This window comes from Varroa destructor, unplaced genomic scaffold (assembly GCF_002443255.2).
Source record: "Varroa destructor unplaced genomic scaffold, Vdes_3.0 BEIS01000004.1, whole genome shotgun sequence".
Classification (NCBI taxonomy): domain Eukaryota; kingdom Metazoa; phylum Arthropoda; class Arachnida; order Mesostigmata; family Varroidae; genus Varroa; species Varroa destructor.
The window spans coordinates 12997993-13016424 of NW_019211457.1; the positions used below are offsets into that span (position 1 = coordinate 12997993).

Genomic DNA, 18432 nt, shown 5'->3' on the forward strand with positions numbered 1-18432 from the left:
TTCGTATGTATACAACATTTCACTATATTCAATTGTTATTTCACATCTGCCACACAAGCCGATGCACACCGACCGAATCCTTCACTGGCATTGCCAACCCGTATTATTATATACAAATGTCTAGGATCAGCGTTAGTGAAGAAGTGGTTATTTTTTTTTTGTCTATCGACGCTGTCGTTTGTTGTTGTTGCTGTCGCTGTTGCTGTTGTTGTAACTTTTTTAGACGTTTCTCAATGAACTCATTAGAATACTGGGTGCACCCTACGGCACGTGTTTCCTGCACGATTTTAGTGCTGCCCGGAAACGACACGCCGTCGCCTTTTCACCACGGTAATGGATGGGGAGAGGTGGGTCGCCGTGAGACACGGAAGCGTTTAACGGACGATAATTTTGTTGACAATTCAGAAAAATTCTAGCTGGTTACTTTCTTGAAATTCAATTTTGACAGAGTCATCGATGATTATTATCACACTTCGGCCGTCTTGTACGATGGTACTGATTACGCTAATCACATTCCCTGCTCGTTATCTCTATCGTGTCACAAAATTTATTGCCGGAAGACTTGCATCGGGATTAAATAAATAATAGCACTAGTACTTTCGGGAGTTAAAATTTAATGGCTTCCGTTTTTGTCCCCACAAGTGTTGTTTTCATCATTGAGATTGGAGTCTATTCTTAATATTGATTTTTTATGCTCTAGATAAGGTTTCCTACAGTGCACAACCCTTGAGCCGCCAAACCGTCGTCAATAAAGCATCGTCCGAATGGCTGAATGCGTTCTAGTAGTAAAGGTTGTTATCGTAATCATTCGTTTTATCTGAATTCCTAAAAACCGTGTCGCAATTTCAATGTGTTTCTACCAGAGGAAATTGAAAGTGTCTCCTGTCAAACAGTTAATATCGCTGTCCAACGCTTGGGACGGCAAACATGTGACCGTTGGGTTATTATCAGTTCGCCCATAGCTGCGAAATATTGAAGGAAGATCCCTCATCCGATTAGAGATGCGCTCGCACGATTTGGTGATACAAGTTCTCATCGAGTGTATAATATACAATAAACGTAACAAGACCTCGAGGGCATTACGATATATCAGGTCAGTGGCGAGATTGGTTAACAAAACACGCACTAATAATGATTCTGCCAACTGATAGCAAATCCAGAACTCAGTCAATATGAAGTATCACTACTGTAACATTGCCAACCGCATCTTATTGCGCTGCCGCTAAATTTTTCCTACGAAAATTTCTAGCTAAACAGTCAGCCGGTGTTATGATTTTGAACAGATTTGCCTGAACAGCGCTAGAGGAACGTTCATGGTTTGATCATCCAGCAAGACCATGTCATAATTATCTAAATAGGTTTCGAGGCGCTGTTCAATTTCGTGGTCGAGGAAGCCGATACGCAGGAGCGTGCTGTTACCTGTCGGCGGTGGCGAAATGCCGGGTGCGCCATCAGCCATTGAACAGTCGCCTAATGAGTCGCCCATGAGAATCGCATTGCATCGCTTTCGAATCCGCGTACTGGCGAAGTACTCGCTGGCTGGCGGAAATTTCGCGTTTTTATTGTACATATGCAACAGTTGGTCGCTGAATTTTAGTGGTGCCCCCTATAACGAATATGGTTACGAGCAAAAAAGCAAAAACAAACGGAAAAAAATTTGGTATGTTGTTGATGCTCGTATAAAAAAATTAATACGAGAAATTAGTTCTTGGAAATCGACACCGTGAACATGAAAAACTGAATTTTTTTATTATTATTATTAAGAAAACCCTTTCCGATTAATTCTATGACTAATATGTTTATCAATCGCATGTAGAACGCATGATGTTTACGAGCAATAGGTAACGTGGTAGAGTAATTTTTTTAACGATGCTAGCAAAACAAAAAATCAAGTCTGGTAAAGGTGCGTGTTTAAATCAGTTTACCTAGAATGTACTATAAGAGCCGTGCTAACGTCGTTAAGTATCTGATCTGCTTAGTATTGACATTACCTTGTCTATGATGCAATGAAAGCCTATGAGCTACAATCGACTCGTGAGCTCATACCTCTTTGTCATATTCGATGAAATTCGACAGCACCGTAACGTTATTAAGTAATGCGCCATGTTGTTGGAGAGAAAGCCGGACAACATCGCCCAGACCGGCGCTAAACACCAGAATCGGTACATCCTATAATAAGTGTTCATACAAAATGCAAGTTAACACCTAAGACGCTCGCCTGAGTATTAACAGTCGTGTCCTAATGCTTTGTCGTATTCTGTGCTACGTTTGATGTACAACAATCTTAGATGTTCTATACCATTGGATTCCTGGTGCCCAGGTAATACAACGACTTCAGCAAGCTCAGCAAATGACAAAAAATACGTCACTTGGGCCGCGTGACTTAGTCACGTTGAAAGAGCTATGATATATATGAAAAATAGACATCTCGCGCTAAACGCTAATTATAGTCAACTACCCCATGCTAAGGGTTTGCCTCAGTGCGTGTGAAAATAAGAAAAAAAAATTAGCAAATTTTGCTTATTATACAGCCTAAATGAGAGCTCTATAAAAATGTCGTTATACGTTTTAGCACCAATACAGTGTGTTACTTGGTAACGTAACTATTATAATTATGTCAGCAATACCTTGGTCGCTAGAAACTCAAATAACGCTACGGTACGACATCGTAAATGCAGATCCGCTCGTCTCACAAGACTCGGCATTTCCCGAAGATTTACCCCTACCTTAAGCACAATGTCGAAGCTTTCGGCGAACCTGATATATTTTAATAAAATAAAAAGACGACAGTTAAGTGGTTTAAGATAAATAAATGAATGAATGTATTCGAAACTACTCGGTCTATCTTACATTTATTTGGACGAGTGTTTATCAGAAGCCACGAATACACTTGAAAATGACAAAGTTGAGTGATCTTCGAGCCGAACACGCAACATGTCTTCCACGCTAGAAGGAACGTGCAATCTTTCTCGATCGGCTAAACGCCTCCACCAAGCACGACATACTAGAAGCTTAAGGTGCTCCACCATATTACTATCGAATATCTAACACCTCAACGATACAGTATTTACAATGCATCGTAAGAGCCTGTAGATTGCGATAATTAAGTGAAACTGGTCTATTTCGCGAGTCTTGCGCGGAGCCCACTAATTGCACCCATTGATGTTGGACTCAAACGGGTCTAAATTACCTCTCGCTAAAAAGTCTTCTGTGTCGTCTACTGCCGTTATGCATTGCTTCAGGAGCGTGACTTTCATGCAGTCGGTTTTCACTCACCATTGTATCATATAGGGTATCTTTTCCTCAGCGGTAAGTTTCGGACTAATTTCAATGGGGTAATACTTCTCACGGAGTCGCGTCGCCAGCTGCATATACTCCATCGACACATGATTAATATCTTCGTAAACACAATAGGATGTGGAGACAGGCTTCCCGTGGTAATGTGTTCGCGACAGCGTCCGATCGAAGTCTGTGAGCAGCTGCAGACATGACGGACCTAATCATAGTAACCATTAACTAAGACATTTTATTAAACGAAGTCTCCAGACGAAAAGGAAACGTATCATAATTACGACCGTCGGTATGCGTACCGCTAATCGTAGCCAACGCCTTCACGCAACGGCTAGTGAAATCATTTGCCTAATTCCTATCAGTTCTCTCGAATATCTTCTAAATAACCTAATGTTGTATTTTGTCAATATTCGTTGAATTTTATGCATACATATCATGTAATGGCGACGTTTGTTAAATAAATTATTATTATACGGGCTGTTTCAGGCACTTGGCTAGGGGCTCAGGGCACCGGGTATAACACGATTCTGGATGAATTGGCTGCCAATCAGCTTTGTTCCCAGAGAAAATAATATTATCGTATACGTTCTCCGATACATCAAAGCAAGACATAAGCGTAAGCCCTAATCGTAGTTTTTTTTTTCTCTTGTGCTCATCGCCAAGCTACAGTCAATCTGATACTAACACTAGAACTCTTTAGCACAGTTATCTACCTATGACTGCACTGATACTCGCTGTCTACCACTTTTCCCCCTGCAGTGGTGACCCAAGCTACTTTCCGGCGTCTTCGCGTGCGGCGGAAATATTAAAATAATTCGATTAATATTGTGACCGCGCGTACGTTCCGGACAAATCTACGATGGAAACGAATGGATCAGTTATGAGACTGATCTGTCTGGAAGTCATTTAACTTTCTTCAAGACAGGTCGATTTGATACAGTTACTGCTGCAGTGGCACAAATATGCTCTGATACAATGATGATATACGTGATGATAGAGAGAAACAGAAGAGCCACTGGATGAGTTTAATGTTTCGCCTCAATCTCGGAAATCGCGTATAATGTAAAATCATTAACAGAATAGATATTAACAATTACAATCGAGGCATCTCAGTTGATCATGGCTTGGTCCTGAATGCGGCAGGATGGGAAAGATAAATATTTGATCAGTGCGGAAAGCAAGTATATGATGGAATACCGCAATTTCCTTTTGAACGCTTTGGTCTGAAGTCAACAAGCAACAAAATTTATCGAAAACGAATAAACTTACGAGTATTTGGAATACACTCCTTCTTGGAAAAAAGGATTTTAATAATTTCATAATGATCATAAAAGCTCTTTTCAGCTAGTTAGAGACCAGACCAAACAGCCGGTTGTCGAATTCAAACCTTACCTGTCTGAATTTTTTAAAATTCTTCAAGAGAAGGGCGACCAGTCTAAAAAAGAGGTAGAAAATCCCTATGCTAAAGCAATTATAAGAAGCCTTAACGCGGACCGGACGAGCGAGCACACCTTTATCAAATCTAAGGAAGACACATTGTAATAAGGGTGCTCTGTTGCATCCATATATCATTAAAGATAACGGCCTCACCTGTGTGAGCTTTATATACATCTATATAGATGTAACTGTAGCATTATTTAAAGAGAGTAAAAGAGGTACTAAAAATGTAAAAATTACGTGACGATGAACGGGTTTGTGTTTTCCACTTAATGAAGGAAGAATATGCTAAATGTGAGAACACTAACTCGAACATTGGACAAACGCACATGGAGCTATTGAAGTGTGGCAATCGATTTTTCCATAAACGTCATTTAAACGTAATCTACGTTTTGTTTTCTGCTCGTCATATTCTATTAGCAGTCTACTACTGTGCGTAGGTCCGCCGTCGTCTTCCTTACCCTATCCCTGCCTATAGCACACTTTATCGTATCGTACAGCCCATTAAACGCTGCCCTGCCATTTCTATGCGCATTATTATTATTTTAATTAAACGACTTATTTTAATTAAAATTTAATTTTATAGATAATAGCGAATTATCTTTCAGGCAATACGAAGCGCAGTGTTTTTGGAGCGTTCGAAACAATTCATTCATATTAATGATCTCAATGCTACAAAAACAACAAGAGTTTGTTAATAAGACTTAAATCTTTACCCGCCCTGTGTTAGTACCTCTAATATGCTATAAATTTATCTTAAAATCTCTAGAAAAGAAGTAACGCGGGAACGTCAGTTTTTTTGTTTATCGTTAACTTCTTCTTGCTATCTACCAGACTCCTCGCGAAACGAAATGAGTAATGGACGGAAATCGGATACCCACAGCCGCTTCACTATGGGGTTTGCATCAAGCTACATATTCGCAGAGATAAAGCGTATTCTCACAGAGTACTTTGATAATAATTGATCACTTTTTTTCCATCTTCAGGTCTCATTGTTAGCTAAGGCGTCGTTGTCCTCACAGATGGCCGCTGCCCTTCATACTGTTTCAGATACTCTGTTAGAGAAGATTATCGATTGTCGCTCAATTCTCTTCTGAATCTTGTGAATTCTAAAGAAGCGAGAATCGCCTCCATTCATCGATCTCGTCCGCACTTCCTGTGCGTGTGTCTGTATATATATGCCTATATCTGCTCTCACATACTTACCATCTATAGTGAGTTTATGAATTTTATTCTGGACACGTTGAGGATCTTTCATCCGTAGACTGCCACCGTTACTGGTAGTCTGTGCTGCGGTCAGCCATGATAGGACCTTGCCACCTTCGTTGTTTACTACTGCAAGGCCGCGTCCTAGGCCACGGACAACCAACATACCGTCGGCTAAAAGCTGCAGTTCCCACAATTTGCGCACTCACCCAATTGGCTGCAGTCTGCGATGCTATCGACGGCGACACTGCCAGCTCAAAACCATTGAGCGACAGCCAGCACCCGCCAGCCGCCAGATCTCCGTCGGGTTCTGCTGGGGTTGAACTTGCCAGGCTATGTGGTAACCCACATTAACACACCGCACTGACCACAACTCTACCGGTATTGGCACCGTAATTACCATAAATCACACAGCAATGTCATGTAAAATGCAGCGTAAAGGGAGAGTGCTCACTGGCAACAATCAGCTGCTACTTGTTGTTTTAGCAGAAGTATTTGATGGCACTCACAGAACTCATTGTTACTCACGACCAGCAGGATATCACAGGGTTCTTGGACTCATTTTATATAGTTAGTTCTAGGAAGGACAGATCGCTCTCGACCTATGACTGGTGTACTTAGCCTCAGACGACAATGCGACACAAACCGGTGTCATATACTGAACTAGACAGAACGAGCAAGCTAGAAGGCCACGCAGCCACAAGTTTCTCCGTTCGGATTTTTTGAATATCCGTTGATCAGCTGGCCGGGACCCCGTTCGCTGTTTAGCAATATTCTTTCGTTCGATAGGCAGATAGGCAACCCACAGAGTAAAGCTGTTGTCACAAAAGGAAGGAGCTGACTGACTGCACTCTCCTATGCTTGTGCACACAACTCGGGTTGAATTTAGCGCACGAAGACTAGATAACCGTCAGCAGGAAAAGGATGAGCAGGAATAAGATTCGCAAGCGATATCTCTGTAAAATGTTGCAGAGCGTATATGTCGTCCGCCTAAATAGCTAAAACAACTCTCACCTGTTTGTAGTAATTGCTAGAAGAGTGAAACCTTAAAAAAGAAACCTGGGTTTTCGTAAATGGACACAGTAGTTTTTTTAAGGAGACCATTGTAAAGAAGGCGAAGACCGTGCCAAAACTAAAAATAGCTTTGTCGTGATGAGCAGTCAAAAAAAATAAGCGCATTGTCAATGTTTTCGAGTACGACGAAATCACGACGCCTCGTAGAACTGATGCGTGTCCCCCGAAACTCCCTATAGGCAGTAAACTCCATAAACATTTCAGGCAAATGTGCAAACACAACAGAACTTGCCAGCTTCTGGGAGAGTAACAAAGTTGTAGTACGAATTGACTAAATACGACCTGATATATATAATACATGTCAGTTCTACGCAGTTCAGTTGAAGTACGATTTAAATGTGAAGTTCTATGGAAGGGGTAGATCTGCGTCATGCCCCTATCTAGATTGATTCATGGTGTATGGTCGAGCAGACATGGAAAAGGGCAAACACAGCGCGAAATAACTAGAAACGACATTTGAAAAAAGATCAAAACAGAGAAACGTCTCCCTCCTATCAAAGGGGCGCACGCTGATAATGCGCATTTCTGTGTTTCGATGACGCCTTCGGAAGTCTCCTTCAAGTATCACGAAGGGCATTACCGATACATCCATTAAATAAGTTTAGATGAGTTTGCATCAAATTCATCTACGCTAACGAGATACAGATCAAAAGGCCTACAAATCGGAAATATATTTTCAAAAGAAAACGGTGGTATCTTTATTTTCATCCATTCATTTTATCAATCAATTAGACCAAGTTATCATAGATTATAAAGAAAAATAAGTTGTCATAGAATCGGAGGAAAGCCTTAAATAAGTATTGTATTTCCAACTGTATATACGCAATGTAATAACGAGAAATTTAGGACGTGGTCGAGCAGAAACAGCAACCTGTGAATTGTAAGATTATGAATCGTAAGTGAAGATTTTACTGATTTTACGTGAATTGTAAGTTTAAAATTTTACGTTTTTGCGTTATTTTGATCTAAACAACATTAACCATACGACTCGATAGCGTGTTTAGCATCTTGTCAAACCTTTTTTTGATCGCTGCAACTAAAAAGGTAGCGCTCTCCCATAAAACAATCGTAGGACAAGAAGTACACCGTTTTCTGCTGAAATAATAATAAGAGTCTAATTAATTTAAGAAAGCTTGCCATTAAGGTAGCTTTGAGAAGTCCATATTCGGGCTACGTTTACAGAACGATCACTTATTTAATTTGACCTGTAGAAACAATCGGTGCCAATTACCAATAATCTAACTAATAACGAATACTACTTATGCTAATACAGTAAATATGGCATGGGCCGTGATAAATCTGTGGATCATGCCGTCAGCTAATGGCCTGATACAATGTCTAACACTGACACAGGCCGTAAAGCATCCTTTTCATCGGGTCGTAGTTAAACTTTAAAGAAAAAAAAACGTTTAACTTTTTTAACGGTACTCGTTCGCCTAACAACCGCCTCCGCTGCTACCGTCGTCTGGTGAGCTTGCGTTACTATCCAACTCGTCTGGTCCGTCTGCGCGGGCAGAATTCGAATGGCAGCCTCAGTATCGCGCCAACCGAACAGAACACAGGGAGCAATAGGCAGGACCTGTTTTGGCTGCTGTCTTGATGTTGAAGGCTCTGTCTGTACCCTGTTGAAAATGTAGCAGCTATGAAGGCGCGGTTTTTAGTCGATACAATTGTCTGAGGTTCTCTTGATGGTTGTTGTTTGTTTTCTGTGCACTCGCTTTTCCATTTGCTTCGTCTAACCACAGCCGCTGTCAATACCGGACAGTCCATGCGGATAAATAAAGTTAATTCGTATTATAACTTGGTCAATTTTGTTAGGTTTGAGCAGTTAACTCATGAGAAGATCAGAAATCAATTTCCGAAAGATGTGCTTATACCTATGAGTTATGAGAAAGTACGTTGCTATAGGTTGGTACATATGTACTGAGAAATTCGTGCTGCGATGGGAATACGCCATGTCGAAATGTAGTGCTCTAGCGTACTTGTCGCAGTTCTGTGACACGGCGTAGTATTGAAAGCTCGGACAAAAACGTTTTTTTCCTGTATACAAAGCTTGGAAATTTGTCCACGATTAGAAGCTCCATAGCACTCGCACATCATACGGCCAGAGGACGTTGGCGTCTGCGATTTTGTCGTGTGCCGTAATGCTGCGATGTCGAGGCAACGTGACGGAATAGAATTGCCGAACCTGACCGTAAAGCATATGGATTTGCTGTTGTCCAAATATAACGAGATACAATAATCGTTTTTCAACTATACCACATTCGTGCGTCCACGGTAAATCGTCTATTAGGGGCCACTTGTCAATTCCAGTCAATAACGTGATGCAGATGGATGATTCAGCGGCGGAGGCGCGCGATGCAATATTGCACATCCTCAACAATGACGAAACCCGTAAGTAAACACAAAAGAAAAAACAACAGATTATATATTAAATGCAACTTGTAGAGCCAATTATTTGAAAAAAAAACACACTACAGTGGGTCGCAGTCCGCTAAAGACGCATCGTGGATTTTCGGTTTAAACTAATCAATAGTTAATCGAAACGGTCAAGTGAACAAAAAACTATTCGAATCAATAAGAACTGTATGCAACTGATAGCTATCTCTGTAAAAACAAGAATACACATAAATGTATGTGTTCAGCATTAGCAGTCACACATAGCCATGGACAGATTGGTCAGTCAATCGAAACGGGTCAATGAAAAGCGCATAAAATAAAATATAATAATAATAAATAAGGCTAAAAAGGATTTACATATTTTACACCATTGTGTACATTATAATCTGCGTATCGACTGCTACCAATTAATAAAAGAGTAAACGGTCAGAAGTAAACTATCAACAGTATATGTTATGACCAGTGATTCTGTCTAAAACAAATCAAAATTCTCTTTTGTGACTTTAGAACATGAACGTGATACCAAGGTCACATGTCGTGAGAAGTTTTATGTCCGGTTTGGCAAAAAATGTCAGTAACAAAGCAACTAGATAAGGGTTGTTTTACCCTAAGCAAACCATAAAGATAAAAGAACGCATTCGTTAAATGCAGAATTGAAGCTCTCTGTTGAACAGGAATAAACGGTCTCCATGGCACTCAAAAGCAGGGCTGACCTTTCGAGCCCCTCCGCGCATCACGATCCTTATTATTGAGCTCTAAGTCATCATTCATAATCGTTTGTTTCTTTACCTGTTGCTAACGTTGACATTGATCGAAAATTTCAGCTTACTATGCATTTTCAGAGATGTCTCAAGTTTTCTAACTTATCAATTGTGAGGCCGTGCACAGATTTAGCTAAAATGTATAGTTAAGCTGAAAGTTCAGATTCCAGAAGATGGATGCAGTTTGATCAATTTTTTGAATTAGATATCGAAAAACCGAAAATTTGGATGCATGAATTTGATCATTGGCTCCGCGTACAATTTCTTGCAGTTGAGTCTTACCATCGATCGGAATATGAGCCGTTTTATCGGATTCTCGATACTATGCCTGAGACCTTCCTCGCCTCAATAGCTCCACCAGACCAAACAACAGCTAGGCTTCATTTCAATGCGTACTTCCTTGCGAAGGTATAAAGTAAACGATATATACGACTATTGAATTTTACCTTTTTGTAGTAATAGATGTCCTAGAAAATGGATCCCAATCTATTTCCGACACGATTATTCCTCGGCGGTAACAGCCTCTCTAAATAAGGCTTCAAAAGGACACAGGTTACAGCCTTAGCTTTATTGTGGTTTGACTATATAACGATTGTCATATTCGCCCTGAAGGGTTTCTGTCATGGCCGCGCTAAGCACGTGAGCATGATAACATAAGAAGGAAATAATAATAAATATTTTATACCAAATATATATATATATATAAAGTTTACCATATTTGTATCTATAATGCGTTTTAAAAACATGATCGCGTTTCGTGTACACTGATCCTGCCTGTTAAAGATTGTCACGAAAGCCACTTCGTCACGCCAGTGCGCAGTCGTTACAAAGATCGCTCTGTATCTAATACATCGCCTGTTGGGCGAACAAGATAAGGCCGCGGCCACCTCGCTGTTAGCCATGGTAAGGAACAATTTTTCGACGGACAGCGTCCTAGCATTGCCCCCAGGAAAACCACCGATCGTCAAGTTGCCGGACAAAAACCAGAATCCATATGTGCGTAGCGTTTTTCTACAATTAATGGCCGAATTCCTTCAAATGGTGCCCGAGCTGGAAGTAAAGGCGTTCTACACTCAGTTGGCGGGCGCTCTTCCAGAAGTGTTTGACGATAAAACGACACTTCAGTCTTGGCTATGTTGCGCAAGGTCGCTGTACGAGTTGTTGCTGGAGATTGGGTTTTATACGCTTCGTGAGCATCTCGTCGATACGTTTGTAGAGATTCTTAGGTATCTGAGTGAGGAAAGTCGTATTAATGAGGTTCAGGATGATCTAAATCAATTACTTGGCCACATGGCCAACCATGAGATCCTATCCGCTGGAAATGTCAAAAAGATCATAGGTATCTGGCCTCAGCTCAAACCCCTATGGAAGCACTTGGTCCGGTGGTTTGCGCGATCAGCCCCTACTGATCGAAACATTCACCTTCTTATTTTGCCCCACTTAACCGATCTATTTAGCGGATTACCGGGTGTAGAACAGCTTATCGACAAGCTGGAGATACAACCAGAGTATTTTAACAGCGTTCGACTCGAGAAGGATAGTCTGCGAATTTTTAATGTTCTTAGCCATAAACCATCATTGACTGCTGGTGTACGCAGCCAGACCGAAAGCTATTTCCACTCATTGTTCCCAATCTCCGACGTGAAGACGTACCCCCAAGCAATCGCCTGTTGCCGAATTCTACTCAACGTCTCATCCGGAAACACGGAACAGTCTGTTGCTAACGTTGTATTTGCTCCGTTGATGAGCGTCAGCCCGAACGCTGCCACGTTTGTTCGAGATCGCCACCGTATGACTATAAGCATGGACGAAATCTCACGGGACGTAAAGCTGGTCGCCGAGTGCCTGTCTCTTGTACCGCTGTTTTCGGAGACCCGTGTGAATCAGACAGCTCGCCGAAGCATTATCCTTGACGCGGCAAAAAAACGCAATCTGTTTGCGGCTGTCGTTGATAACATCTGCCTATACAAGGACGCCTGCGATTCCGTTCTCAGTATTTTGGAGAGTCACCGCCTTTTACCAGAGGAAATGAACCACCTAGCGACAGCACTGCTTAAGCTACCGTGCGTATTAGCTGGAGCGGAGGCGCCGCGTGTAGGGGAAACTAGCAATAACGGCCAAGTGAAATCGTGTCTATGTAAAGATGACCTCCCAACGCTGATTACATCTTCAGCAGCAAGCGAGGCACTAGGTAATTGCATCTTGAACGTGCTGGGCAACCAAAACATCGAAGCTGAAAAGAGAAACATGCTTGCGATCTGCTCGACTTTACATCTGAAGTTCAGTCAACAACAGCTCGATCGGCTTCTAGATGTTTTTTTAGCCGAGACCAACTACCTTGTTCGGCTTGGCCTCGTTCGAGCGCTATATCGTGCCCTGGAAAGTAATCCCTCACTCGAACCCAAGGTCGATTTGACGCAGCAGTTCTCCGACGTGGAAAATCGTGACGTCTACGAGACTAGTCTAATGCTTGTCAGCCGTATCGTAGCTGCACGACCCGCTCTCAAATTCACCCATTTCAAGCATCTAGCAGCTGCGGCCTGCGATAGTGTCATGTACCTGCGAACTGTAGCCCTCAGTGAAATTCACTGGCTGTCGCGACACTCTGGTGTAAGCCTTCGACAGATGATCTTAGATAATCGTCAGATGATTGCCCTGTGTGTGTTCCGTGCCGCAGTTGACTCACCAGCACGCAGTCTGGAGCATATCGTTAAGGGTGTGTCCGATGTGTTCGATGCGGACTCCCCAGACGTGTATCCGTGCCTTAAAACGCTCCATCGCTTCCTTCTGCCGATGTTCGTGGCCCACGGCGGCGAAGATGCCCAACGCCGGGTGCGCGAAATCGCTAGGTTGAGTAGCAGTGGTAATGCCAGTAGCAATGGTGGCCTCGTATTGGAGAACACGCATTCGAAACTGCTCAAGCTTATCGGCAGATATCTTCCACAGATAGTGGCATATTTATTCACTACGCACAGACGAGATCCGGGAGGTAAATGCGAGACATTTCTATCTTTTGCTATTGGAAACGATTGGCGTACAGCGTTCACTGAGGGGGCGCCGCATCGGATTATCTATGAGTTTATGACGTATTTGCCAGTCGACGAGGCTGGAGTTAAACTAGGGATCAGCTACGTGGCTCGTATGCGACAATGGACAATTAACGACGACATGGATATTCGAACGTTCGTGTATGAGCACCTAAATCTTCTTGGAGTACTGTTTCTTTATGATACAAATATCCGAAAAGCGGTTGCCGAAGAGAAGCTGCGCATTATTAGCAGTCTTCCGGAGTTTATTCGTTATTTGGGCGTAGAACACGTGACCAGTGTCCGGATCAAGCTCATGTATGTACTGCGAGCAGCGTTTTCGGTGTCCGAATCCGATATTACTCTGCTGAAGTATTGCGCTGACGCATGGTTCGTATTTGTGAAATCGCTTGACAAGTCTGGCCTTCCTACGATTATCGGCGATCTAGTGATGTCCGTCCTGCCATTACTCAACACACCGGAAGTATTGGCCCAGGCGAGAGAGATCTTAGAGTACCTGCTAATAGAGAATAAACAGTGCTACGCTGAACGATTGCATGAGCTTGCCTTCCTACAGGAGATGGACAAATTGCCGATGTCGATTAGGAAGACATTTGCCTCGAACAAAAACATCCCATTCAAGGAGCAAATTGGCAATTCTGTAGTGAACATATGTAATGAGAGTAACAGCGTTCGACGACTTGTGCTCAAAAGACTGGCGCGTCTGCTGTCAGAAAATCGCGAAGCACTTTCGGAATTACTCGACTCTGAAACGGAGAACGATTTCATCTCTGAAATGATTCGCCAGCTATTCGCGTGTTGTCAGACGGGAGATGCCGTTATTCATTCGTTAGTCGGTGAGTGCCTCTCTCATCTCGGAGCTTTGGATCCCGCGCGCATAGCGCTCAGGGTGAGCGCCTCCGACCAAGAACAGGTTCCTATCATGATTACAGAAGACTCGAAATTTGCTCATGGCCTACTCAAAAGACTGGTAAACACTTTCCTCACCTATAACCATCAGAATGATATGCAGAATAAGGCCTCATACGTAATTCAAGAGGTGTCGAAAACCTACTGTTTACCTAACGACAAGGAGCTGTGGCGTTTGTTTAAGACGCATGAACAGGAGGTAATTAGAATGTTAAGCGGGACTAAGTACGAGTGGATCAGCAAAAAACAAGACAATCTCCCAGTGGAACGGCCGATATTCAATGGCCCGCTGGGAACCGATTTCTCTGCCTGGATCAACGCTTGGATCAAGTCACTTCTGCCGCTTGTTCGTAATAAAACCGAGCGCTATGTGATGGATTTGTCAAGCTTAATCGCTGAGAATGATCTCGCCGTAGCTCAATTCATCCTGCCCAGTTTGGTGTCTACCGTCATGGTTACTGCATCCGACGAAGAGGTTGAATACATCAAGCTAGAAGCGGTAAGTCAAGATGAACTTGAACCCAATTTTGTTTGTAGAAGTAGTGCTTGATGCAATGTAATTATCTTGATTATTGCAGTTTCGGCTTCTACGGCAGGTTTTACTTTTGACGATCTGTTTGTTTTACAAAATATGGATTGTTAAGATACCACGGCTTTAAAGGTGGATGGCGGCATACACGTCATTTCATTATGATGCAATAAGATATGCATTTCGGACTGCAAGATTTGGAGGTCTTTCTTAGACATGCCTAAATATGCTGCGTTCGATCAAAAAAGAACCATGCAATCACAAAAAGGGAGCAGACGTCGTTAAAGGCTTCAAAGCAAATCGCACTTGTCTGGGCTTCCCGTTAAAACGTCGCTCTATGAGTCTCAATGCTCAAATGGTCAGGATTGGCTAAATGTATTGTTAGTCATTCATCCTCAAATTGAACAACTCCCTTGAGTTAGAAACTTCTATTGCTAACTAACAGCAATAATTTATACATAGATATATATACGTGACTCACTTTTGACAGGTAAAGGTATGCTATTCTATTACAGGTGAGTGTACTAGACGGCGGAGCACATCTCGGCGGAGATTCGGTCTTTCGTTCTAAGGAAATGCAACACATGGCCACTCAGACCGTATTTTCGCTTCTGGAACATCTTCTCGGCGTGGCGAAAATCTCCTCTCAAAAGCGCCAATATAGGTTTACCTCACGGGCTGACAGTTTGGAGGCTGGTAGTAGTAATAGCAGTAGCAGCAGCCGAGGTGGTAATAGTCAAGGGAACAATGACAGGTACGTCTCGTGGGCTTTAGGTCCGACCTAGACATGTTTGATTGATGCTGGGGATTAGCCTGCTGGTGCAATTACGTTAAAACAGTTCCGCACATAAAAGCCACGACGTATTTTTTCATTTTATTTAGGACGTACGCGATGTTATGATCTGTACGTGCTTTTTGTGGAACGTAGTAAAGTGCTGTTGACGAAGGAGACGGAAATTTTTGACCAATGAAAATTTAATAAACACCTAATAGCCGCCTAGGAACCATTTATTCGATTATTTGTGTGTCTTAGACCGTCTGTTTGTATCTCACGTCGTAATTATTTTCATAGCATTTCACGTCGTAACTTACTTTCGTAGGTCAAGCAGTTACAGATAAACTTCTTTTTGTGCATTTATCTACGTAGAATCTATGTGCTGAATGGTACCTTGCGTTTTTACAGAAGATTTAAATTTGTCGAAGGAATTGCCCAGGATAAACTGGCAAGAGCCGCCTTCGGATGTCAAGAATATTCGCGGTAAATATATATATAATTCAATGCAAAAAATTCGATTTGAGTTTTATAGTATGTATATATAGCTGCATACATATAGATGTACTTATAGCTCTCACATACACAGTCATCAATAACTAACAGCAGTTAACTTTGTTTGTTAGTTGTATCTGATGGGCTGTTAGAATAATACTAGGTTAGTTAATAAGTGTAGTTATTCAAAACTATTGTTGCTATTATATATATCTGTATATATATGCTATCATATATATATGTATATATATATATATATGTAAAATGGCTGAGAATTAGTAAAGTTTGACTATGCAAGCGAAGATTAAGAATCGCTGCTTAAATCCCACTAGTGTAACTTGGCAAAAAAAACATATGTTGAAATTTGACATACCGGCCATATACCGGTGAAACATAGCTGGTCTAATGACCCAAATTACTCTATCGGCCATCTGCACTATTATTCGACATGTAGACCAAAATAGGAATGTTAATAGTATTTCAGTGACGGCCTTGAATAACACAGAAAGCTGATTTGTGCCGTTTGTGTGCTCCTTTTTGATTTGCCTTCACAGAGCGTTAATGCATCTGTCGCGGTATCTGCAAGCTAATCCAGGCGAGTTACAAAACAATTTGACATTTCTTCAGGATATCTACGTTCGGCTGAACGATCCAGACGGTGTGGCTGGTGCCGCAGAGCTACGTAAGAAAGATGCATCACTTAAAGAGAAAATTATCGAACACAAAGCCCAAGGTGAGTTCAGCGAAAGCCCGCTCTCCATGCGCCCTGTGTGTGCGCCCCTCGTGTCATCATTCAACTGCGTTTGATAATCGGCTTTTTCACCTTGAGCTATTCCTCGTCTTGGAAGATCAGACAGGAGTTATTTCTTATGTGAAGGGTAGAGCGAGGGTCTGTTGACAGATGTATATATATGACACACAGTTGGTTTCGCTCTGGCAGGAGCAAACTATTTGAAATAATGCCTACCGGCGCAAGCAACGGCCATAATACACGAAAAACATAAACGATGTATATATATATATATATATATATATATATATATATATATAATTTGTCTTATAGTGAATTGTCAAAATAATTTGGGCCATTCTGTATAAACACAGCAGTTATCCTAACCCTGTTCCAGTCTCATCGTCTATTCATTACGACCATCCACCGATGTTTAGGCAAATTACTGGACGCTCTGACGTGCTATGAGCGACTTCTCGGTTCCTCTGAAAATCAGAATCAGTCAGATTCGGAACAGCATGAGCGAGGTGTTGTCGAATGTCTTCTTGCTCTTCACCAGCCTCTGTCAGCTCTTACCAACGCCACTGGGATGATAGCTGTAAGCGCTCGACGATTTTCATTAGTTACATCGGGGCAATCGTCAAGTGCGAATCTGTCAACAGCATCTTCGAAAAACAACTGCACGATCTTCAACTGTGCCGCATCGGCATCTAAAGATGTCCAAACAGAGCAATGGCAGGTTCGTGTATTGGCCGAAAATACTATTTCGTGTTTAGAGATGGACGTCCATCTGACGCTGATGTGGCACTAAATTTGCCTCTGACCACAAATGGGATCAAGGTTAACGTTGGAGGAATAAAGTCTCTCGTTCTGGCTGTTGGTGCATTTGATCGTGTCTCCTCACACTTAAAATAATATAAAAATATAGAATATCATTAACAAAACTACCGAAACTGATAGAATGGTTAATCGAATAGAAAAACATCTGTTCGGAAAATAAAAACCAGATATTCTTAGGATAAAATGCGCCATGGCTTATGTAATAGAATGACTCAGGTAGTCTGTATTGAATGTATAGAACTACAAAATATACAAATACAGTTAAAATAATTAACGCAAAAACAATGTGGTCGATCTTGACGACATCTAACAGATGATTGCGACGGACTGGAACGCATATCGAGTCGAGGCCGCATGGAAACTTGGTGACTGGTCTGCTCTTGAGAACTATCTGGCCGATTATCAGTCTCCGAAGCAAAATGGAGTCAATGCTCAAAGACGATGCTACAATGCGTTTGGGTTGTCCGTTGGAGGCCTTCTATCCGCTGCGCAACGGCTCGACCGTTCACTTTTCGTTCGGAAACTCGACGAGAGTCGTCGACTCGAAATGATTCCGGCGACAGCGGCGTGTCTTCAGCCAGAAGTCTACGTACAGGTAGAAACGATGAAAAGCCTAGAGGAAGGGGTTTTACAGTGATCACAAAAATGAAAAGGTAGAAAGTGTTCGTTTAATTAAGAGACCCGGAAACAGGCGAGCGGCGAGCCAGGTTTGAAGCAGCATGGCTTAACTAAGGCAGTACCGAATAGCAATAACCATAAATGGTGCAACAGGTTTCCGCAGGTGACTCTTGTTATCAATACATTCAACAATCCAAAAAAAGTATCAATATCATATTTTCAGTAACCTAATTCGATAAAACATCGCTATTTGTTTCGAAGTTTTGAACCAAAATAATCTTCGGAAGAGGCACGTGAAGGTATTTGAATTTTAGTTATCGGCC

The 18432-nt window shown here is 42.0% G+C and overlaps 2 protein-coding genes across 6 annotated transcripts in view; one reads left to right on the top strand and one right to left on the bottom strand.

Moving 5' to 3' along the window:
- Positions 1-7329, bottom strand: LOC111249650 (cytosolic 5'-nucleotidase 3-like). 2 transcript variants are annotated; one of them, XM_022803777.2, is made up of 5 exons: positions 5935-7329; positions 3277-3496; positions 2628-2757; positions 2047-2169; positions 1-1606 (listed from the first exon to the last, which is right to left on the bottom strand). In XM_022803777.2, exons 1-5 carry the CDS (start codon positions 6098-6100, stop codon positions 1268-1270), a joined length of 978 nt encoding a protein of 325 aa, XP_022659512.1. In that variant the 5' UTR covers positions 6101-7329; the 3' UTR covers positions 1-1267. The 2 variants fall into 2 exon arrangements, with proteins under 2 accessions (XP_022659512.1, XP_022659513.1); XM_022803778.2 differs by having other exon boundaries at positions 3277-3516; positions 5935-6075.
- A 710-nt stretch (positions 7330-8039) lies between these two features.
- Positions 8040-18432, top strand: part of mei-41 (ATR serine/threonine kinase meiotic 41) — a 40373-nt gene continuing 29980 nt past the window's right edge. The window contains exons 1-8 of one of the 4 annotated variants that reach the window (XR_015325720.1): positions 8040-9402; positions 10441-10577; positions 10953-14624; positions 15170-15408; positions 15838-15912; positions 16476-16654; positions 17089-17390; positions 17805-18086. Coding sequence is in view for 2 of the 4 variants with exons in the window: in XM_086986048.1 (XP_086842174.1) it covers positions 9333-9402; positions 10441-10577; positions 10953-14624; positions 15170-15408; positions 15838-15912; positions 16476-16654; positions 17089-17390; positions 17805-18086 (4956 nt within the window). In the remaining 2 variants the exon portion in view is untranslated. The remainder of the gene's footprint in view (positions 9403-10440; positions 10578-10952; positions 14625-15169; positions 15409-15837; positions 15913-16475; positions 16655-17088; positions 17391-17804; positions 18087-18432) is intronic. The other 3 variants (XR_015325719.1, XM_086986048.1, XM_022803592.2) reach the window with 3 other exon arrangements.

What these genes read in the sequence shown, in the direction of transcription:
- LOC111249650 (XM_022803777.2), bottom strand. Translation starts at nt 6,100, where the DNA reads ATGTTGGTTGTCCGTGGCCTAGGACGCGGCCTTGCAGTAGTAAACAAC. An exon ending in TCATAAACTCACTATAGATG is followed by an intron (nt 3,497 to 5,934) that starts GTAAGTATGTGA and finishes TACTATGATTAG; the next exon opens with GTCCGTCATGTCTGCAGCTG. An exon ending in ATACCCTATATGATACAATG is followed by an intron (nt 2,758 to 3,276) that starts GTGAGTGAAAAC and finishes AAAATATATCAG; the next exon opens with GTTCGCCGAAAGCTTCGACA.